The following is a 23599-nucleotide window of genomic DNA, read 5'->3' on the forward strand; positions in this document are numbered from 1 at the left end:
GATAAAGGAATAATGGCACTAATTTGCTGCTATTAGAGAATGAAAAAGTACCTTGGTTTTTACTATCTGGTATGCAGATGCTTAGTAACCATAAGTAAGAAAATTTCCATTGTACCTGATATTGTACAAAAACCTAGAAAGAAAGAAATTCTGACACTGAAAGTTACAGGTATGAAAAATTATGGGAGGAAAAAAAGCAATTGACACAAGAAATATCTTAACATTGTAGACTTCGTACGTGTATTGAACTAGTTTTTTGTGTGTGTGAGAGTGGAGAAGTGCGATGCAAATAGAAGCTGGGTAGAATTAATAGTGTTCTTCTTAATTTCCAAATTGTTATTCAGCAAGAAAACCAAGTGAGAAACACAAAGTGAGAGACTACAGAAATTAGAGACAATGAAAAATCTGAAGTTTTTTTCATCCAAGAACAGTTAGTGTGAGATCACTACCTTTCATAAAAATAATAAATGTTTTTTATTCCAAACAGGAAAAAAACAGGTTTCTGAAATTTGAAAGTGGTCAATAGTGACAATAGCAGCAAAGAGAAAGGAAGAGATCTTCGTAACTAAGAAAGCATACATAATTTGAGAAACATCAAAGTATGTATTGGTAATGGACACTCCTACACTAAAAGCAGATAAGGCTTAGAACTTACTTTCACATATCTTTCCTTCCAATTTTTGGACTATACTGAGGTTTTCTTTATTATTCACAATGAATTAGCCGAGCAGACCCACCAGACACAAAATGGACTTGTAAAATAATTTCCCTTCCATGTTCAGACCAGATAAGCAGATCTTAAGAGGAGAGAGCACTGAAATTTTCCTTTCTGGCTTCTGAAAGAGTTGTAATTCATGTTTCTCAGACCATGAGGAGGCATGGGATGAAGGACCTAGTAAAAACCTGAAGATAACATTCTCCTTTTTCATCAAAGCTATTTCACAAGGATATTTGACTCACAAGGGTAACAGCATTTTCAACATATATCCCACGTGCTCTCCAAGATTTTACCTTCAGAAGGTTTGAATCCAGCAGTTAGCTTGTTTGTCTGATGCCCATTTAGGTTCCACTTCATAATAGGTTCTTTTATTTTAGCACCACACAGCTTTGGCCGCACTCCAAAGTTTTTTTTTGAGAAAAAAATTGAATAGACTGCTATATAGCTAATTTATGCAGAAATTACTGTCAGTCTTATGGGCAGCTACCAAGCCTCACTATGATTGGAACTAATAACTTTACCAAGATATGATAATTTCATTTAACATTAGCAAACCATCTGGTGTCCTTGTATCTTGTTGTAACACAGTGTCACTGTTTTACTCAATCCACTCTCATTAAAACAAGACAAAAGTAGCTAAGGATAAACATACACACAGATGATAAATTTATCCTCTCAATTATCTTTGTGCAACCCCTACCCCCAGAACTCATACCCTCTTAGATTTTGAAGTACAAAAGTGCTACTAAAATCTAATCTGATCTCCTGTATAATGAAGGCTATCTCTTTCATCGTAAGAGAAACCTCTAAATCAACCTCTAAATCAAAAGAACAACATGCTTGTGTTACGCTGTATCTATCTTCCTTATAATGGCTGCCTTTGATGGATGGATCCAACCCACTCCTAGATAAGTTATACCAACGGTTAATGACTCTCACTCTTAAAATATGCACCTTATTTCTAGTCTGAATTTCCCTAACTTCAGCTATGAAACATTGGATCTCATTATGCCTTTTTCTGCTAGATTAGTGAGTCATCTACTGTCAAAAGTCTCATTCCCATTAAGGCATTTGCAAACCATGATCAAGCCACCTCTTAACCTTCTCTTCAGCAGATTAAACAGACAGATCTTTAGCCTCTAACTGCAATGCTTATTTTCAGACCTACAGTCATTCTTTCACCTTTAATGAACACTTTCCAATTTTAAGCATATTTTCAAAGTGTGATGACCAGAACAGGACACAAAAGTTCATTAGTATTTTCCTTAATGCCATACAAAATGGAACTTCCTAATTGATATTCAGCTATCTATATATCAGACGATATAATACATACCATTTAAAACTGTTTTATCAGAGTCCTGTGCTTAAATGCTCTTTGTATTTTTTAGCATTCTCTGTGAGATATTCAATTCTAGCAAAAACTTGTAATGCAATTCCACTTAAAGTTTTATTTTAAAATATTTTCTTGCAATTTTATCTTTTTTTTATGTAAGGAAATTACATTCTTTAAGTAATTAGCTTTTGTTGACTAGTATGTTTTGAAAACACGCAAATGCAGATACACTATGTTGACCAAAATTATAGTACTTTATTTTCTGATAACTCCACATCATTAGCGAAAAATACCTAATTTTACCAGGAAGTTCACGATTAAAGACTGTATATATACATATATGTTTTGGTTTATCTTTTATGGAATACATATGTAATTAACCTCATTCTTTACAGAGGCAGCTCTAGTGAATAGCACTTACATCAAGACAACCCTAATGTTCTCCTGGAGATTGCTTCAGATACTGAATGAATCAAATGGGATTGTATATTTTTCCTTTACTTTCCTATTTGAGCATGATTTTCACTAATTGATAATCTGCAAGAACAGATGTAGCTACATCTAATGCTTTAGTTTATTTCATTAGGCAAATAATATCCATTAATAATAAAAAATATTAATAGTAGTAGCAAATAATATAAATTATTTTCTACCAGATGAGATAGAAAACAACAGGAAAATATTTCAAATCAGTTGGTTCCAAGTTGGAATGGTTTTTAATTATTGTTTCAGTTTCATGTCATAAAACACTTGCTAATAATGATCCGTTCACACAATAATCCAGAAAATATATGTTTTCAATAGAATAAACCTAAATTTGACCTAAAATTTAGCAGATGAATAGATAAATTCTATGTTTTCTTATGATTTCTCTTTTTCACTCATGATGAAGGAGGAAAATTCATTAATGTAAAAAAAGTAATGCTAAATTATGTGATCTGACATCCTGAATCTGTTGTGTTTAAGTCTAGAGTATTTAAACTGCAGATAAAAATCTTCAATGAAGGATGTGAAAATGCTATTTCATTAGACATAAGGCCTCTTTAGTTCTTGGATACAATACATTAGATAATCACAAAATATATCTGGACAAATGTAAACAGAAGAATAAAGAAAGCAGAAAGGAATAATTGTGCAGAAAAGGGAGTACTATATTAATGGGTGGGGGGGAAAAAAGTCCACAGAAAGAGGAATAGTCTCTCTGAACTTAGAAATTTAGAAAACCCACATTAGAAGTATTAAAAAAAAAAGTTAATCAGAAAATTAAGGATAAGAAGGAAAACTAAAAATTTAAAGTTGCTTCCTAATATTTCCACAATGTCCACAGTTTGAATCTAAAATAGAATTGGACCAAAATTTTCTGCCATACTATAATTAAGTTGAATCCTAGAGTGTTTTCTGGTAGTTCAATAAATACCTTGTGTTATTTCTTTATGTCTCAAAACAAAAATAATTTTGACATTTTTAAAACAGTCTTTAACCTTTCAATGTTGTTACTTTTAACTACATATTTCCTGACACAAAGAGATCTCTAATTGATTAGTTATTTCTATCAATTTCATCAGCTCCTTTTCCAATGAGTATTCAGAGGAGAATACTCAGAACATTCCCAATGCATGGTTTAAGTTAAGCAGCCTGAAACATTCTGAGACATTGGAGTTGAATGATTTTTATTTCCAAGCAGTAGCTGAGAGCCTTAGAAATTATTTATTTTTTAAATTAAAACTATTTGTACACTTTGATTGGGTACAAGGTCTATGGTCATAAGATTAAATAGAGATTATTTAGCCTTGATATGTAAACAAATCTTGTGCTCTCTAAATGTCATGAGAGAAACTGAGCACACAGTCTTCAATTTCTGTACCAGTTTAAAAGCTACCTTGGTACTTAATTTGGTGATTACAAATGCCAATGTGACAGCCAACACAGAGCTTTAGGTGATAGAATAATAATTCTTAAAACTAGGCTATATTAGCCAAAAAGTCTTCAGAAATTACCAAAGATCAAGCAAATATTGTTAAATACCTCTCTGGAAGATCTGAGACACCTCTGTGCTATCCAGCATCAGGAATTAGAGAACAAACCATCTTCTTTCATAAATATTTATCATTAATTTAAGTCTGCTTAAATGCCTGATGAATCTAGACAGGAAATATTTTCCTCTAATTCAGTATCTCACTTCACTATATTTCAAATTTAATTATCTTAGTAGCAGGTTAAGAGAAACAGAAAAAACTGGGATAACCTCAGCTTTTCACATGGACCCAAAATTTCATTCAAAAGTTTCTCAAAATTATGAAGTCCAAAAATTTTCCTCAGTACAGCCACTAATACCCTTAGTGTTTCTTGAGTAAAGACTACAATTAGGTATAATGCTGTTGAACTAAAACTAACTTTTCATAGGACAAAGTGTAATCTTGTATGCAGCTATAGAAGATCTGAGGAAAGTACTCAGGTTTCTTCACGTACTTCACTGCTATAAATTCATTTCATTAATAGAAAATCATCAAAAAAAACTGTGAGAGATTCTTCATTTGATTACTTTCCTATCTTTTTAATAAAAAAAAAAGGTTTCCACTTGTTTTTGACAGCATCAGGAATCGTAGTATCTGCCCTTCAGCAAGATACAAAAGCTTTCCCCCAAAAAATCATGTTATAACATCCCAAACAGAACATAAAACTTACCTTGAAAAAAGTCATGGTTGCTCCATCTTCAACTGCCCCATACTCTATCTTTGTCTGCTTGGCCAAGTCGTCAGCAGAATCAATAGGGGACTCCATCCGTTCCACTGTCAGAAAGGCGGCTAGGTTAGCAGTGTACGAGGAAATGATGATAAGTGTGAAAAACCACCAAATGCCTCCCACTATCCTGGTGGAGAGGGCTTTAGGCATGAGCTCAGAACCTAACGAAAACCAGGGGAGAAAGGTGAAACGGATGCACAGAAAACAATTAATAAGTGTTCAGCACTTTTTGCCACAGTGGGGAAATGGGATCACTGTGCAAAAAAAATCTTTAAGCTACAGGTTTTGATGTACTGCTTGTACAAACACACACAACTGAAATGCAAAATAACTGGTTAAATTTATAAACACATATCTTTTTGGAGCTGTGGGAATCAAAATATAGTAATGGGAGATTCGCTGATCAGTGCTATTTTAGAATTTCCAAACATATATACATATAAATACCAAGAGTAAAAAAGCAGTTACTGCAACTTGCTTTCCATAAAAAATAAGCAAGTGATGAAGGTACCAGATATGAAATAAAGGATTTCATATCTGAAAAATAAAACCTTAAATCTATTATAAGTATGCTTTTGAGTCTTTTTCATCTGCATTGCTGTAAAGGACAGTTAATTAAATGTTGAGATAAAATAAATTAATATCTCCCATCTCTATGTTTAGCCCCACAATTTCATATAAATATGGGTGGCTATGCTAAAAACTTCAATTTAATAGAATAGCAATAAAAATATTAGACTTCTATACATAAACTTGATAAAGATAGATTATAATGCATTGCTGGAGTTGCCTGCTCATGGCAGTAAAGAATGGAGGGGGAGACAGACACTGTATAGTAATTTGCATAATTTTTAATGCAAATTTAGAGTCTAATGAGACAAATTGAAGCACATAAACTCCTCTTGTGTCTAATTACAAAAAATAGGAATAAATTAAATTCACTGTAATATACAATTACAAATATTCATCATAAATGAGCATGTATGGATTTTTTCCATAATGTTATAATTGAATGAAATGAAATTTCTAATGATGTCAAATAAACAATTTCAAGCTTCATTTTAAGAACTTTATGTAAGATCTTTTAGAAGTATCTGGAAACTTGTTTTCAAGGAAACAGTTTCATCATATCTACTATACCATTGTACCGAAACAACCCCTTTTTGTTAATTGGTTACTATGTTTGCTCTTATATCTCCTGGGTAAAATGGAATGAAGGCAAGATGGACTATTTTATTCCTGTTAAATTTTAGTGCTTATATTGAATTAGTTAAGGAACTGGTCCAGCAAGGTGACACATCTTCATATAGGTGAAAGATTATGTCAAACTTCCAAACTCAATGTGAAAAAAAGAACAGAAGGGCTGGGGAGGGAGGGAGGAAGAAAACAAAAGAAAGGGAAAAAAGAAGTGGTATCATAACTGGACTACTGTATTCAAAAACAGCCCATCTTACCCTGCAGTTCATCTTACCCTTGCTGTTTCAAACAAAAAAGGCTGACACACTTGGACATGACAGCCAACTCCAGCGCCAGACTCTGCCTAGAATTCTGCAAGGGAAAAAGTAGAAAAGTACCTGTCTGATGGAGTTGCTCCTAGGCCCTGTTAGTCAGACACTTAGACACCATAACACTAAGAGATTTCCCAACAAGCCCACTATCATTAACTCTTTTTAATTGCACTCATTTCATTTTAAAAACCAACACCAGTAAAGTCAGACAGGACTGGAAAGAAGAGAAGAGTGGAGACATTGGCCGCAGCTCCCCCAGTTCCCACGAGCTCGTGCCTTACCAGGGACTGAAACCAAGTGCCACCTGGGCCCATAAACAGAGCCTGGTCAGGGGCTGACTGTCATGTACCCAAGGTAACGTCATGTCCAGCACTATATCCCACAGTTTCCTGGGAGCGAGAGGTGCCAGCAAGACATGCATGAGTTTCCTCTATCATGTATCCTCCAGCACTAAGCAAACCTTCTGTAAAGAACCAGCACTTCATACGTTGATATGACTATGGCCCGAGTATTTCTATATTGTTTCTAATGGAAAGTTACTGCTATTAGATGAGAACTTCCATACTTGTCTGAAAGCCTATTTTAGATGACTTTAAGTTTTTGAGATTTCTTTTTAAAGCAATCAACAAAATCAAGACGGATGCTGCATCCTTAAAACTGTGCCTTTAAGGTTTATTAAAGGCTGAACTGAGTAAAGGTAAAACAATATAAGGCAAGGACAGAAGGTCAGCCTTAATTATGAAAAACTAGTTTTCCTTCAAGGAAAACTATTATCCTCCAAAGATATCTTTTAAAATGAAGGTTGGGGTTTTCTTCTTATTTTGATTCTCAAAAACAATGTTTAGATGTTACAGACTAAAAAACCTTCCTCTTGCAAAAAGATGATACAAAAATCTAAATTGCTTTTTCCATCATAGAAGCATAAAGCCACATAAGAAATAAAACTCAGCACTGAATGAAATTCTGACAATCCTGAGAACTGTGAATGGAATTTGAAATACTTTCTTTCATTCAGCGTCCCTTTTTTTGATAGCTTCCTTAAAAGCAATCATTATCTTACAAACATGTATTTGGCAATTGTGTTTCAACTATATAATTTCTTGACACGTATATTGACAACCTAGTTGATAGTAAACACTTAGCCAACGAAAGACATATTTTTATTTCTGATTTGAAATCCTGATTTCTTTTTACCCATTAATTCATGTTTTTCTGAGCACAGTACTCTTCTTGCTGAGGCATTAAGAGAATTTTTAAGCCTACAAAACTGATATATGACAGAATATTTACTGCAGTTACAGGAAACCTTCATTAAATCATTTGATGAGTTAAAACCAGGATTTATTTACAGCTGGTGTACTTTTAATGGTAAGTTTTAAAAATGATTGCTCAGGTATATTCATTAAAACAACTCTATCAATATGCACTTGTTCCTGCCAATATTTTTGGAGGGATATGCAATGGTTATTTTTCCAGAAAGAAAAGCCATTCCTTTTAATGGCTCTTTAACAAGACTAACAATCTTTTGTATTATGCTATACTACCCAGTGAAATGTCAGTGCAAAAAATGAAACTGTGCTATTCAAATGTGTCTGATATTATATGACTGTGTTCAAATCCTTATGGAAAAGGGCAATAAAAAGGTGATATATTTTTATGGATCTATATATTTGGTATGCTTTCAAAATAAGAGGAATATGACAATGAAATTACAGATTTTTAAGAATGTGCTTAAGCATTTTACTTAGACAGTTATAGTTAAAACTGCATGTTGGTTTTACTCTGAGAAATATGACTACACAGCTGCCAATTTTATTGTCAGCAACAGCATCAGTTTCTCAGTGCATGGATTGTTGAATATAGACATTGTTGAATGGTCATTCTGATTTTAAAATATAAATTATGACTTGACAGGATTAAATCTCCTATATTATTTTATTTTATAGGTTCTAGCTACTAGATAAAAATCTTTCTGTAGTTGAAAGGCTTCTAGACCAAAATTAACCAAATTATAGATTTTTACATTATAGTCTTACCTGACAAAGGTATACTCATTCTTAAGTTGTTTAAATGGAGGTTTTTTAAGTAATAGACAGATTAGCTCATTTAATTATGCAGTAAGGGCTTCCTGTTTAGGAGATAAACTGTATGGCTATGCCGTACTTTTTTAAATCTTAAATTTTTATCTGTCTTCAGGCTAATTTGTAAGGTGTTGGGAATGCCTGGATAATCATAAAAAAAGCTGGTTTATGGCTACATGCACAGAGGCACCCATGCAAGTGACTTGCACCAGAGAACTGTGACCCCCAGCAAAAAGTGGGACATGGTGCCCAAGAGAAAGAGCAGACTGAGTCGTATACCTTGCTGCATGAGAGCTCCAACTCCAAACCAGAAACTATTTAGCAAGGTAAAATTGTTTTCCACCACGTCTGAATCAGGGTTGCAAGGATGTGGATTATACCACTCATAAGGACTAAACCTGTGGTAATTGACAGAAGAAAAAGAACAGATTTAAAATGCAGCCATCACAAAGTCTATCCAGCAAAACTGCTGCAAAAGAAAAAGAAAAACAAGAGAGGTTATAAAGAAAATAGTGATTGAAAGTTTTTACAGTGTGATTGCATTACAGTTAACAGCAATATTAAGAAAAAACAATATTGAAGATTAACATTCTTAACTGCTGCTGATACTGATAAAGTTGCATACAGATTGGCTCTGAAAGTTTCCAAGTGCCACCTGCAAACATCAAAGCACTTATTCTTTTATTGACTCCAATAGAATTCCAGACAATTGGTCCTATTTAGGATTAGGCTCTTATAACCACTGTGTCAGTATTTTGCATCTTAAAAGAAAACTAAATCTGTTAAATCACAGAACTTCACTAGAAAAAAATACATCAGGCAAAATGCTTTTTTTCTCATTAAAATTACAAATAATTAATATAACAGAAAATAAATAGTTAGCAGTAAAAGTGGCATTGTTAATCATCAAACACTACAATTCACAGAAAAAAATACTATAGCAAATTAAAGGAATTGAATCCTGTCCTGTGAGGTGCACAGTAGCATCCCTGGAAAGGCTTTCCAAAAGAAGCTGGGGACACTCACAAGCACCTTGCAGGGTCAGGCTCTGAGAAAAGGGAAAAAAAAAAAGAAAAAGATAAACATAAAGACAATTTAATTAATTATCTCAAAAATAGAACAGAGATAGTAGAAAGATGCCTGAGTCTGGCAATAGATTACAAGCAGATTATATACAATCAGTCTAATTCATGGCTTTGCAATTGCTGTGCATCATGATGAGTTCATATCTAAATGCTATTTTATCAATTGTAGCTAAACAAGCAAACATGTCTAGATAAATTATTCTTTGTTACAATTTCTTTTGTAAAATAAAGATTTTAAGTTCTCTCTTCCTCATGGTACTTTTGGAGAAGTAAATTTTAATTACAATGCGCAGGATTATTCTAATCATTTTAGAATTTTAATCACCATGCCTGGTCTTGGAGGCACAATGTTGAGAGGGACTTTTATTTTATGCTTAAAACATGTCTTCAAATCTTTGATAATGAATACACGAGTAATAGTTGCATGTGCATAATATATTTGAGTGAAAAAAATGAAAATCACAACAACAGTAGACTGGAACTAGCACAAGACACCAGCACAATAATTTTAAAAATTACAGATTTTAATTATTAAATCAATATTAATGTATTTTCACAATTTCTCAAATCATTAAAGCCACTCTGTTAAAAACCCTTGGATAGGCAGCCTTTATGAAAGAACTTTTTTGGTGTATTTTATAATCAAAGCTATCTGCATAATTCATCTGCCACTTTGAAAAATAGAATTTTCTTCACAATAATATTTCAAACACATTATAATACAGAAAATCAAATGTTCCACTTTGAAGCTCTTAATGTAATGTTAAAGCACCTCTCGTCTTAAAAGTGTCTACTTGACAAAGAACTGTTTCATTTGGATCTCCAAAGTAATACTGATATGCTGTGCAAAAATGTGCATTGGGCTCTAATTAAACATTGTGACCTGAATTCTTCTATTACTTTATAGTAAAACTACATCAGAAGTTTACTGTCTCATTAAAAATCTAAATATCTTTCATGTCATGTTTTTGTCAATCCAACAAAACCTGGAAACCAAGCACTCAGTGAAACTGAAGCAGGTTTTTATACTCTTTTGCTGAGAGATATTTGAAGATTAAATTGGAAAACACCTTTTTCTTGTGAGGACGTTTGCTAGACAAAACAAATATATTTTTTCTATCTAAATATACATTTTCAAGTGTTATTTACAGTGATTGTGACATTACTGAACAATTTAAAACAAAACTTGGCAGTATTACCTTTTTGTTCTGATGGCTTATCTTATTTAATAATTTTTATTTTACTTTGAAGCACAGAAAAATTGTCCATAGTTGTAAAAAAAGGAGAAAACCACCTATAAGACATACAAGATGGCTTTAGGAGAAAGAAACAATGCAGTCTAAGTCCTATAGTTTTAGAATTCTCTACTTATAAGGTAAGGAAAATTAATAGTGGTTTGTTATGGATAAATATTGTTCCTCCTTATTTTAAGGATGTTCTATGATATTAGATTGTCTAGTGTAAAAATCTTAAGGTATGGATCCTTAATCAATTTTTTTAATGTACTACATGTGTGTGTAAGTTTCATGCGCTTTAGCCTATTGCAATAAATATTCATAAATCACAGAGTTACAGGTTCACCTAGCAGGTTTTATAAGCCAGGATCATGCTCAGGGCAGTGTCCATTATTTCAAAACAAGGGACTGTTCAATCATGTCTCAAAAACACACAAAGACAAGGATTCCACAACTTCTTGGGAAAATCATTCCCATGTTTAGTTATCATGACAACTTTTTCTTTAAGTCAGGCTAGAACCTCCCTCGTTTCCAAGCATCAAGAATACCATCTTTTTTTTATCAGCTGCTCTTATTAGAAAGTGACTGTTAGGAAAATTCCATCTGCCTGATCCCAGAACTGCTCACACTATTTAAATGTGGTATAATAAATGACATTATGAGAATAATCACTTTCCTTGATTAATGGACTACCTTCCTACTAATTCAAATGCAGAACACTTGCTCAATCAAGAACAAGCATAAAGCAAAAAGAGAACTTCAATGAACTGATGCAATTTTGAAGATTGATTTTTTTGACCACTGATAACAGGTAGTCTTCCAATTTACCCATTTCTATTAGTGTTTATTCTAACATTTCAGATATAATCTCTTAACCTCTAACACCTTCAGCTATCTGAAATGCTTAAAAAAATAGATTATAAATTAACTGCACAAGACCCGAGTTTCAGTTTTCCTAATTGCTGCTACTGACTGAAAAGGTACAAGTACTCTCCAGAAATTATTGGCTAGTGCAAGTAATGTTTAAAAGTCAGCTATCTCAGCAATCCACAGGGAGGAAAGATTTGTGTTAAATTTAATTCCATTTTAGGAATATGCTATGACATTAGAAATTGAAATTAGTGTGCCCAATGATCAGACAGACCTACTTCAGAACTGCAAATTATTTGAGACTACTATAATTTATTATATTCTATATTCACACAGTATTTGAAATAATAGTGTAGAAGCCCAGAAGACAAGATATCTTATGTGTGTGTCTCACAAACCCATGGTTGAATAGCCATGGAGCCAACCAAGGGTTGTTGGTAAGAACATGTTGTGGTAAAGAATGTGATGTGACTGGAGGAGTACATTGGAGATATGGCAGCATTTTTTTGGAGAAATGTCCTTGTTCTGGCTCCTGAAATAAACACAACACAGTACAGTTCAAGCACAGGACAGAGGTCAAAAAGTAGGCATGGACTATTGATCAAAGGCTGACCCAGTACCGGTGGATCAAGACCACCAAAGCCCTCAAAACTATTTTCAGAAAGGTCTGGAAGAACTATCTGCACATGATAATTAATTTGTATAGAAAGCAAGAAACTCATCTCCAGGGTGGGGAAACATAGCTATAAAAAGGTATGTCCATAAAGCCCAGATGGACCCTGGACACCCTAACAGCTGGATCAGTGCTGGAGTCAGGACTGGTGATCTTTTTAGGCTCCTTGAGCCTGTTTGACTTCAGAACCTGTCATAATATTAACTGTGATCTACTGCTATCATTTCTGCTTCTCTTTTTATTTAGAAGTTTGATGATATAAGATTCTGTTAATTCTTGACCTACAGGCACCCACTCCTCCCTTCCAGTGTCCAGTTTGAGACAAACTCAGGAAGAGACATGACTTATTCAGGATATACTAGAACAGCTTCTGCAGTTTTGGTCTGTAAATAAAAAACACAGCCTCCTAGAGAGTCATGGGACTCAGTCTAGATGAGCTTAGATGTGATTGTAGATACAGGGTATTTGTATACCCACTACACTCAGAGCAGCACATCCTGTCACACACTGGCTGCTGCTTTCAGTTGCTCTCATAAAAGGTGTGTGGTCTAGCATGTTCATACAAATCAACTCAATTCAAAGCTGCTGAGAATGTGTAAAGGGTACCCTCCACCAATTTCAATAGTTCTCAAATCAAAACCTGTCAGTTTATCTCTGATGATAGATGAAGATAGTATTATGTTTTGAAAGCAAATTAATAGATATGCTTAATACAGACTGTAATATCTGGAGATAAAGACATTTTTAAGCTGTATCTTCTGGAGAGAAATGAAACTTGTTAAAAAGAGCAGAAAACCCCAAACTGCAATTTAGAGAGAATAGAAAATGGACTAGTGGAGTAATACTTGTAATTGAATTTTCATTATACCAAAACACAGCTGCCTAGGAATATTACACAGAACTGAATTTAAACCAGTAGGGATACTCCTTGTGGGGAAAAAAGGTGGCTTGGACCCATTAGTAATACATACAGGCCATTCGAGTTTTATGTGTTGTTTTCAGATATTTGCTAAACAGGTACCAGGCACTCTCCTTCAATCATATTCAGCATATTACCTGTTAAATTCTTATAAATAACTTTTCCAGATGGTCTAAACCATTTATTAAATTTTTCTTTTCTTTTTCAAAATTATTTTATTGTTATTTATTATTTTACCTTTTTCCTTCAGGATCAAAGAAACAAAACACAAGAGATTTTTAAAACACAGGTTGATACTGAATATTTAGCTAAAAATCCATGAGAGTTATCAGCTTCCATTATAGCACCTAGACTTCAATTCTTACTTAAAAATGCATACTGACAAAATTTTTCATCTTTATCTCTGACATGATACTGCTTTCTGTTCTGACCCAAATAGGAGCTACACAACAATTATGGAAAGGCTAAGAAAAATCTGTGTTCTACAAGATCTTTTGAAATTACAAGACAACAATCAAACACAATAAACTTAATGAATGGTCTGATGCAGTCAGATAGAATACTTCCCTGTACTCATGGAATTATGAATATAGGCAAAGAAAATAAAGAAAACACAATTGCAAAGAAGTATGATGCAAGTACAATTTAAAGGACTAATGAGATTATTTACTGGTAGTTATGCTTAGTTTATTTAAATTACATTCTTTTCCATGGTATTTTAAACACCATGTAACTATTGTGGTTTTTTAAATGAACAAAAATATTATCTAAAGCATGATGTGACCAACACATTCCTCATAGCTGGTGATATATGCCACAGACAGCACAAAATTACACTGTGCATACTATTCCAGCATTATTTCAAACCTGTCAAATTTCCTCACTTTTCTCTGCATCAGGCCTATGAAGAAAAGTAAAGAAAATATGATTACCCACTTACATGCACACAGACATCTCTTTTGCAGTCACACCAAGAAGTGAGCAGACAAGAGGTTTTACTGCAAAGTCATTAGCACAAAGATTTCACAAGCTGTACATCTAATGACCAGAAATTGATAAATCAAAAGAATCTTACCCCATTTTCTTCATGAGCTGTGAGCACACTTATCCAATGCTGGGTATCACTGAACACAGCAAACTATCAGCTCTAATCTCAGCTCTAGCAAATTAAACATTCTCCCATTCATTAGAGCAGAGTGTAGAATGATTTTTCTAGTCATTGTTTTACAGGGTTTCTGTGCAGGACTACATCCTTAATCCATATCTTACTGCATAAGAACTGACAAATTACAATATTTCAAAACTTTTTCAAGAATATCCAGGATGCTTTATCATAACATACTACACTATTTAAGAATAGAACATGTTACTGCTTCTCTTTATTAAAGCCTCATTTCTTTTTTCCTAAGTTATGGCTTTTAGAAAAACTGAGATTTTTGGTTTGGATCCTTCATTGTCTCACCATGTGGCATACATTGTCATACCTGATGACTTTTGGGCTGTAAACAGAGATCGTAATTACCAACACCCCTGCCCTGCTCAGATACATTTCTCAGTACAGTAATTGCCTTGCTTGCACTGTGGTCATCTTCCACATCATCTTCCCTCATATAACTGCCATGCTTTTGCTGCTTCCTGAAAAGAACTAATCATCTAACACTTATTTTATATATTTAAAAAATCCCCATCTAAAGCAGTTGCATTGAATCATCACCTCTCCATTGACTAGAAGTTCAACCTAAAGGACTTTTTACATCACTAAAAAAAAATCTATAAATGTTAGTTTGGGTGATATAATTCAATCTAAAGTCTACAAAGGCACACGATTCACGTGGAAGTTCTATACACACTTTACAGAATTTTGCTTTATATGTTTACCCTGTATACCTTTAAATTGCTTATAGGCATTATTAATTTTAAACATCAACAGGATCTTGATAAATCCCATTGAGTCAGAGATAAATACCAATACACAAGCTACTGCAGGATCAGAACCAAAATCTTCATTATGCGAATGAATATATCGTGTCCCATTTTTAGACAATTTAAGCTTCCTAGCTAAATAAAAAAAAAAAGACAAAAAAGACCAAACACAATATTAGCTTATTAGCAAATAATATAAAAATTGTTTCATAAATTTCTACTATAAGCAACATGAACCATACAGGAGTAATATAACCCAGCAACAGGGAATACTTAGTGATTTTTGGAACTTGTCAGTTTGTACTGCTGTATTAGCTACTAGTGCTGCTCTAAATCCAAAGAAACATAGGCTAGGGAGCTACAGAAATATGTAGATAAGTCATAGGTCAAATCAGAACCAAAACTATAAAGGCTGTTTTGTTTGATGAAAATTAATTAAATAAATAAATTTAAATAAAATTAAATAAATTATATAAAAATTCTTAACTATTATGTGATAATTATAATAATGCTATGATAACTGAAACATTTGTTTTTACAGATGTGAATTAAGAGTTTAGTAAAATTCATTACTATTCTGGATTAAAGACATAGTAGATTGCTATCATAATTAAAGATTAATGTATGATGGCAACAAGTATAAAAGATGTACATACAATCTAATTTTTGAAGCACTAGTCAAGCTATTATTGCTTAATTTATTATACACACTGGTTTCAGTTCTTACATAACTTTTCAGTTTCCAGAATATTAGTCCATCCATTTCTTGAACAGAAGAAATGTCGATAGAGTTATATATTAAATGACAGTCAAGAATCTGAAGAAAACTTATTTAAAATTACTATCTTTTAATGCATGTGAACTTCTATGTTATGGTAGGAGATTTGCTAAAAGATTTGCTCCCATTTTAGTTTTCACAAGATTCACAACCTTTCCTGAGTTCTGAGTGACAATGACAATTCAGAAAATGAGGGTATTTTTTTGCGTTAGAAAACATTTTGCCTCCTTTTTGGCAATATATGTAAAATGATGTCTCCAACATGATTTTCTCCCTTTGTATGCTTTGCTCTTTAGGCTCTTAGCATACCTGAGAATCTTTGAGCCTTCATTTGTATTCCTTCATTCCTCTGACTCGATAGTGATAATTGTGTGTTATTTTAAAAAACAGGTTATTCACAATAATTCTAACATTTTTAATTTGCATTTTCCTTCCAAATAACCTACATTTAGCTGTTTCATATAACATTCTTACATCTTTACCAGAAAACATTATTATTGTTTATCCATATATGTCCTCCCTAAGTATATTGAAAAAAACAAAAGGAAGAAATAAAATATTGACTACTTTGGAAAATCCTCGTCCCTTTTTTTAGAAATACTTAAATTTCAAGCAATCTGTTAATTCTTTTTTGCTGAGATAGAGTAAATTTTCTTCCTAGAAGCTGGAATAAACTGATATGAAGTTCAGTTTTGGATGTAGTATGGTAGCAGTGTTGACAATACATTTATGTTTTCAGAGGTTGCTAAGTCATATTTATATGACTTCATCTTTTTCTGCCTTCAGGAGTGCCCTGGCCCTCATGATTTTTAAGGTCATCTTGAGGGGTGACTGTCCCAGGCCTGTAACCATACAACAGAAAACATTTAGAAACAGAGGCCTGAGCATCATAAGAATATGCCTTGTCCAGGGATGCACAGTGTGTGCCTCTGATTGACAGTGCTAAGCCTTCTAGTAATTCCTGTGCCTAACAGAACAGAAAACCTCTTTTAATCAGACTAACCAGCCAACTAAGTGACTTTTGGATTACAGGCCCTCCTCAATCAGGGTAGTTTTGAACTTGGCTTCTGATCTTGAGGGCACTTCTCTCAGAGGTTAAAATATAGGGTAAAAGTTCATCTACTCAACCTTGGCCAGTAGTCATAAAATGGCTAAGATGGAAAGGGGAAGCTGGGGGAATTGTATTGGATATAAATTGCAAGGACTTATATCTGGTCAAGAAGTGAGAGAGCAACTATTGTGTACTGACTACAAACTGCCCCTCAAGCTCCCTTCTCTCTCTGGGGGTGGGCAGACGAACCTGGAGTGAAGGAGTAAAGTAAAACTCGGAAAAGGGGGGAAGAAAGGTGTCTCAGTGTCTGTATTTTTCACCGTCTGAAATTTTTTCAGGCAATGACAACAACTGGTAAGCAACTCCCTACCTTTATCTCAACCCTTGAGCATGCTCATCCTATTTTCTCCCCTTACCCTGCTGCTGAAGGGATTTATTGTCTAAGCAAACATTTGGACCTGAGTCAAGGTTAACCCCCCAAAACAGAATTGGCTTATTTCCTATATTAAGAATCTTCTTTTTGGAGATGAGATTTGAGTTCTGGTCAACAGTTTGAGGACCTACCCTCACACAATACAAAAAACCCGCCCATGCCTCATCCAGGAGCTACAGTAGGGCTTGAATGGTTACTAACTGTTGCCCTGGAGTTATTCTACAAAGCTGTATTTACATATCCAGCAAAAGAGAAAGTCTAAACTGTGCCTCCACATAGATTACACAGATTAGTCATCATCTGAATATCTTTTGATGGCTAGAAGGTCACAAAGAAAAACAAAAGAGCATTCACACAAATATAGACTCTTATTTTCTATATGCAATTTCTTCCCATTATCACCTCTTTTACTTCTGCTAAATCTTAGACACACCTCTTCATCTTTCAGCTGCCTCCTCAGATACTTCTGGAATACTTACAGAAGCTTAAAAAATGTCATATAAAAATGGAACAGTCATACTATGAAGATATGCATGAAATGAATCTAAGTAACCCTGTAATCTCAGTGTGACCCTCTTCAGCTTCTACCATTCCACACTATTCCTCGTGCTCACTTGTTTTGTCATGTCTAAAATTAGACTTGCCTGATTCTCCAGGAAAAACCTGTCTTATTTTCTTTGTGATGTCTGTACCATATCTAGTCCTGGATGAGAAATCTCTGCTTCAGTTCATGATACTTTTTATGTTCTCAAATAAAACTTAATCTGAAAAAATAAAAATAAAATCTTTCAAGTTGAGAGCCACAACCTGTTGTGTTTATAGGAGTATACTCCACAGAAGTACTCATGTAGACTTTCTTAGCTTTTAACTCTTCTGTACACATCTGCTTCTGCCCACACTCAGAGATAAGTACTTAGCTAAATGAATTCAATCCCTATTGCATCGTTAGTATTTACCAAGGAGTAGAGAAAGGCAAAATTCAAGTTCTTGTTTTCCTTCAGTCAGTAACTGACATAAACAGGACAAAAAGTTTTACTCCCTTTCAAGGGGCACCTCTTTCTCATTCTATTGCCTTTTAATTTTTATTAATGTAGTAGTAACTTCTCTTACATACAAATCAAACCTTACCAGTTCATGGTTGACATGTGAAGACAGCCATAAAGAGCAGAAAAAATTATATGAGGAGGGTGTTTTCAGACACAGTGTTACTCCCTGTATTGCCTTCTTATTTATTCAAACCACTTTTCATTCAGAGTAGCTGCAGCTTTCTGTATCCTAGAATGAGACATTTCAGTTTTCCTTCTCTCTAAAAACACTTGCTTCATCGCTTAACACAAGAAGTGCCAAATATTTCCTTTCTTATTCAATAGTCCTGCTGTACATCCCATAATAGAACTGAAGCTTCACATCAATTTTTAGTTAAGGCTCTGCAAGATCATACAATTGTTATCTGACTTATCTACTTATAAAATGTAGACAGAACACCATTCCTTGCTTGGCTCACACTACAATAAACTCAGAAGAATCTCTAAAGATCATTGTTTGTAAAATATTCTTATTAATGTTTTGCCAAAAAGACAGGAGATATGCTCCTGTATTACAGTGTCTTTATTGATTGATTCAAACACTCAACAAAAGCATTAATGACCCCCCCCTAAACTATGCCTATAATACGTTATGTGTTTTTTGAGATCTTCCTGCCAAGTATTGACAAGCACATGTATTTTGATTGAAATACTTTAGACAGCTTTGCAGGGCCAAAGTGATGTTACACAGAGAAGCAATTTCCATTTCCCTAAAGGGTCACACTGGACAAATAATTTACTTATTTCTCTTCAGAGGTGATTAATGCTATACATCATATAAGGCCTCTATTCCCTGGGTTCAGTAGCACTGTACAGTATCATTGCTACTGGAAGTAATTAGTAAAGCATTTAGAAGATGATTGCCAAAGGAAGAAAATGTTTAAGGATCTTTTTCTTTCTCAGAGAAAAAGAAGACATTTTACAATGACCTGTGTGGAACTATGAAAACGAGACGCAAATTTACAGAGATTCAATTCAAAGAAAATGTGGAAATTGGTTTCTTTGGCAATTTAAAATAAAGGTTGACCTCTGTTTAGGAGAGAGAGGGAGCAAGGGGGAAACCTCATTTCTCCCTGGAATTACCTGAAAGGAGGTTGCAGTGAGGTTGTATGAGGTGCAGTCTCTTCTGCCATATCTCAAGTGAAAGAACAAGAGGCAAGGGCCTCAAGTTGTACCAGTGGAGGTTCAGGTTAGATATTATAATTTTTTTTCACTCCAAGAGTGCTTAGCCATTGAAATAAGCTGTACCCAGATATGGTGGAATCAGCATCCCTTGAAGTGAAAGTATTTGAGACATCTAGATATGGCATTTTGAGATAGAGTTTTGGGGTGATTTAGCTAGTTCTGGGTTGATGGTTGGATTATATGATCTTGAAGTTCTCTTCCAACCTTGATGATTCTGAGTACTGGATATTTTGGTATTTTTAGAAGAAACATAAATTACTCTATTTAAATGTGAAATTAAAATCAGTAGTAAAATTAAATCAGTCTTTTAAACTGCATGGTTAAATCATAAAGCTAATCATATATTGTTCTGTTTGTGACCTGAATATGCAAAAAAGATAATGATTTTGTTACAAGCCTGATCTCAGGAGAGGATATAAGGCAGTGTAGCTAAGAACATTCTTCTGCATCATATGTCTAAAAATATGCACCAAATGAAGTGCTCTTAATGCAGGAGTTAATAAATATTTTGGCAACGTACCTGTACTTATATATGGGTACAATTTAATACATTAAGGTACAATTTATGTTCTATCAATACTCATGACTGAAGAATACTGTTTAATTTTTTTTCTTTAGTTCTTTCTAGTTGGGCACAAGAGATAAAATTTTAGGTATGCTGTATTCTGGTGTGAAACATTCTAAAAGCTCATCTTTCTAATTATATCAATTACAATAGGTACCAGCCAGAAAATTCTCATCTCTTATGTTAGGACTTTACTCTAATCTCACAGTTTGTCTATGCTGTTTCTATATTATAACAATTATTTCCCTGCTGATTTTATGGGTTAGTTTCATAACTTTCAAATTAATTTAATGACTATAATATCAAATTTATAATAGACAGTCTGCCAGTAGAAGATCTATTTTTTAAAAGACAATAATTAAAAAAAAATATTTTAAAGTTGATTGGTTTCTTAAACATGTTATCTCAGGAAAATTACTCAAATATCTCTAAGTGAGTCTGAGTAACTTCAGCAAAAACCACAGAGAATATGTTCTTTCATACAGTGTGAGGAACTATTTGGGAACTGTAAAAAACAATCACAATTCCTGATTTCTTTGTTTCTGAGATATTGCAAGGTGTAGCTGTCCTGAAGGTAAGCTTGAATACACAGAAAGCATGGTCATTCTTAAAAACTGTGGTTCAAGTTTTCCAATTGATATCCTACTACAAAATAAGCATCAGTCACATCAGAACTGGAAGAATCACACCTTCCCACAATATTCCCTTTGAAGAGTATAATTATCTTTGATAAAATTATCACTATTTTGAGAACTAAGAAAAAAATTACAAACGCATACTATAACTTTAAAAGATGAAAAATCCACACCCCTGTAAACATTAACAGCTCTTCTTGTATTTCCTTGCCCACCTTACAGAAAAAATCAGGATTTGATCAGCATGGATTTTACATCCATTAAAGCTGTGTGCCATGAACTATTGAAATATGTAGACTTTGCACTCTCCTGACTAATAAACCCATAGTAATTTATATAAGAACCCTGTCAAGTATGGATAAACTCAAAGTTACACAAGTACAAACATACTCACTTGAGTCCTGGCAAGGTAATATGTCTTTAACAATAGAAAACACAGTTATCTTTGCTAAGATTTATATCCTTTACCCGTTTAAAGAGGAAATAGTATTAAGAGAAACTATCCCAAAGGTATGATTTCCTCGTCTGTGATGGCACAGACAGCAAAAGAAAATTAGGGTGTTGAATTTTCTAGCTATATCTTTTTTGCTCCTGCTTACATTAACACTCTGTATCCCCAAACAAACTGAGTAAACAATTCACTGAGCTGTCGTGCTCCAACAGTTTGAGCATAAATAGATATTGGTTTTTTAGTATATTGTAAAACAAGAAAACAATTGAAAATACTTTGCATTCTCACCACTACATGTCATGAAAATACTAAACAAATGACCAACATTTAAAAAAAGTCAGATATCCAATATGAAACCAGAAGATATGAGTACAATTTAAAACCAGTTCTGACCACATTTGAATGAACTCCAACTGTTTAGGTTACCTGACAGGATAACTAGCAGTCTTTAGTCCACTCTTAATATGGAAAGAATATTAACAAGAAAGACAACCCCCTGCAAACTAATGTCTCTATGAGTCCTGCATACAAGAATTTGTAAGGATGCTGTTGTATGCTTAGAGAAATCCAAAGCATTTTGTGGATTAGACCAACTGCAGAGATAAGTCTGAAGTTTCCCAAGCTACAGAAGTTTATACAATGATACATCAATAAATAAAGAGGACCATTTGATGAAAAGTAGAATTATCTAAAAAAAGAATCAAAATGGACAAGGAAAAGCAAAATGTTAAATGTAAACTGTAACAACAACCATCAGCAGATAAAAAAAAGGAAAAATCTCAGAGGATGTGGGATAAAGTTGTGCATCCCTAACTGACTTATCTGACACAAAAATTTTATCAAAGCAGATAAAGAGGACAATCCTAATTAATTCAGTCTTCATTCTATCTTAAAAAGTAGCATCCACCTAAGAGAAACTGTTCCTACACCTGACACAATTCTAATAACTTAAAAGTTTATCCATTTTTCATAGTAAAGAAACCCATACTTACACCAGAAATAGTTAAGAATACCAGAATTTTACTGTTTTTCCAGTTAAACATAACAAGGGAAAAGAGATGGAAGAGTAATGGAATTAACTGTTCCAGAACTCTCTTTTAATAACTTTTAATTCATGTAAAAATAAGAAAAAATATACATTTACATGTAACATTTACAGCTAATAGTGTTAGCTCAGTTAGACATGCTAGGGAATGCTACAGACCTGAAGACCTCAACAGGGCTCCGTTATGTTTCTTGTTTCACCAGGATTCTGAGATTCAAACAGAGAAATACCTGTCTGATGGAGGTATAACAACTTAATCAATGCTTGTAGAAGTCCAGAAAAACTATCACCGAGTACTCTACACATTCCTGCCCTGAATCTGTATAAAAAAAGCCAACGTATTGTCTCTAAGCTTTTGTATGTGTTAATGAACTGGTTTCACTTAGGGTAGTATACCCACCTAAAGAAGTCTGTTGCACTCCCCCTCTGAAATGAGGAGTGATTTGCAGCGAATCAAGGCCATTGTTTATAATAAGACATTATATACACTCACTCCTGCCTGATATGTGTTAACAAAGTAAATTTACTGTTGACTGTTGAGCCATCTTAGTTTGGCACATTAGAATTTGTTCTTGGACAGTCCAGGAATTTTCTGTAAACAGGATAATATAAACAATGCTGTGATGAAAATATTAATGGACATGTCAACATTATTGCAAGTAAGAACACCATCTCCCTCCACTTGGAGAATGCTGCTCTTTTCGATATTAACTGTTGAATATTGTTTGAGTGATGCTCATCTAACATAAACTAGGAGATTTATAGTATGAGGGTCCATGAGGGTAACTCCATTTGATACTGATTAGTTGTGACAATTTCATTAAGCAAAACTCTTTATTCATTGTTTCCATTACAAACTGACTATTATAGCATAGCCTAAAGATGTGCATATAATACTCAGGAATTCCTCCAAAAAAGCAGCGTCTCATTCTAAAGTTAGTTTTAATAAATAGAAAGTTTGTAGAGACAGATCTCTTCATCAGGCCACATTCAAAGGAAAACCTTTTATGTCTAAAAAAGAAAAATATCACTTCTATCTTTCTATCTTCAAAGAAGGTCAGGGAGGTAGATTCATAGAATTACAGACCAGTAAATCCCACCTCAGACTCTCGGAAGATAATGGGGAAAATCCTCCTTGAAATCACTACCAAGTAGGAAAGACCAAGGTGCTTCAGAACAGCAAAATGAAGTTTACAAGTGTTATAGGTGAAAGTTAAGTTAAATTAAATTAGGGTATAGTTCAATTATATTGTATTAATTATGTTATATTAATTGTATTGG

General features: G+C 33.7%; 1 protein-coding gene across 3 annotated transcripts in view; it reads right to left on the reverse strand.

Annotated features, from left to right (window-relative positions):
• GRIK2 (glutamate ionotropic receptor kainate type subunit 2) overlaps window positions 1-23599 on the reverse strand; it is a 239320-nt gene that overhangs the window by 83773 nt on the left and 131948 nt on the right. For 2 of the 3 annotated variants that reach the window (XM_014309296.2, XM_031061577.1), the window contains exons 11-12: window positions 8665-8783; window positions 4740-4957 (exon numbers count right to left, since the gene is read on the reverse strand). In XM_014309296.2, the coding sequence (XP_014164771.2) occupies window positions 4740-4957; window positions 8665-8783 (337 nt within the window). The remainder of the gene's footprint in view (window positions 1-4739; window positions 4958-8664; window positions 8784-23599) is intronic. The other variant, XM_031061578.1, reaches the window with a different exon arrangement.

This window comes from Geospiza fortis, unplaced genomic scaffold, assembly GCF_000277835.1.
Source record: "Geospiza fortis unplaced genomic scaffold, GeoFor_1.0 scaffold486, whole genome shotgun sequence".
NCBI classification, from domain to species: Eukaryota; Metazoa; Chordata; class Aves; order Passeriformes; family Thraupidae; genus Geospiza; species Geospiza fortis.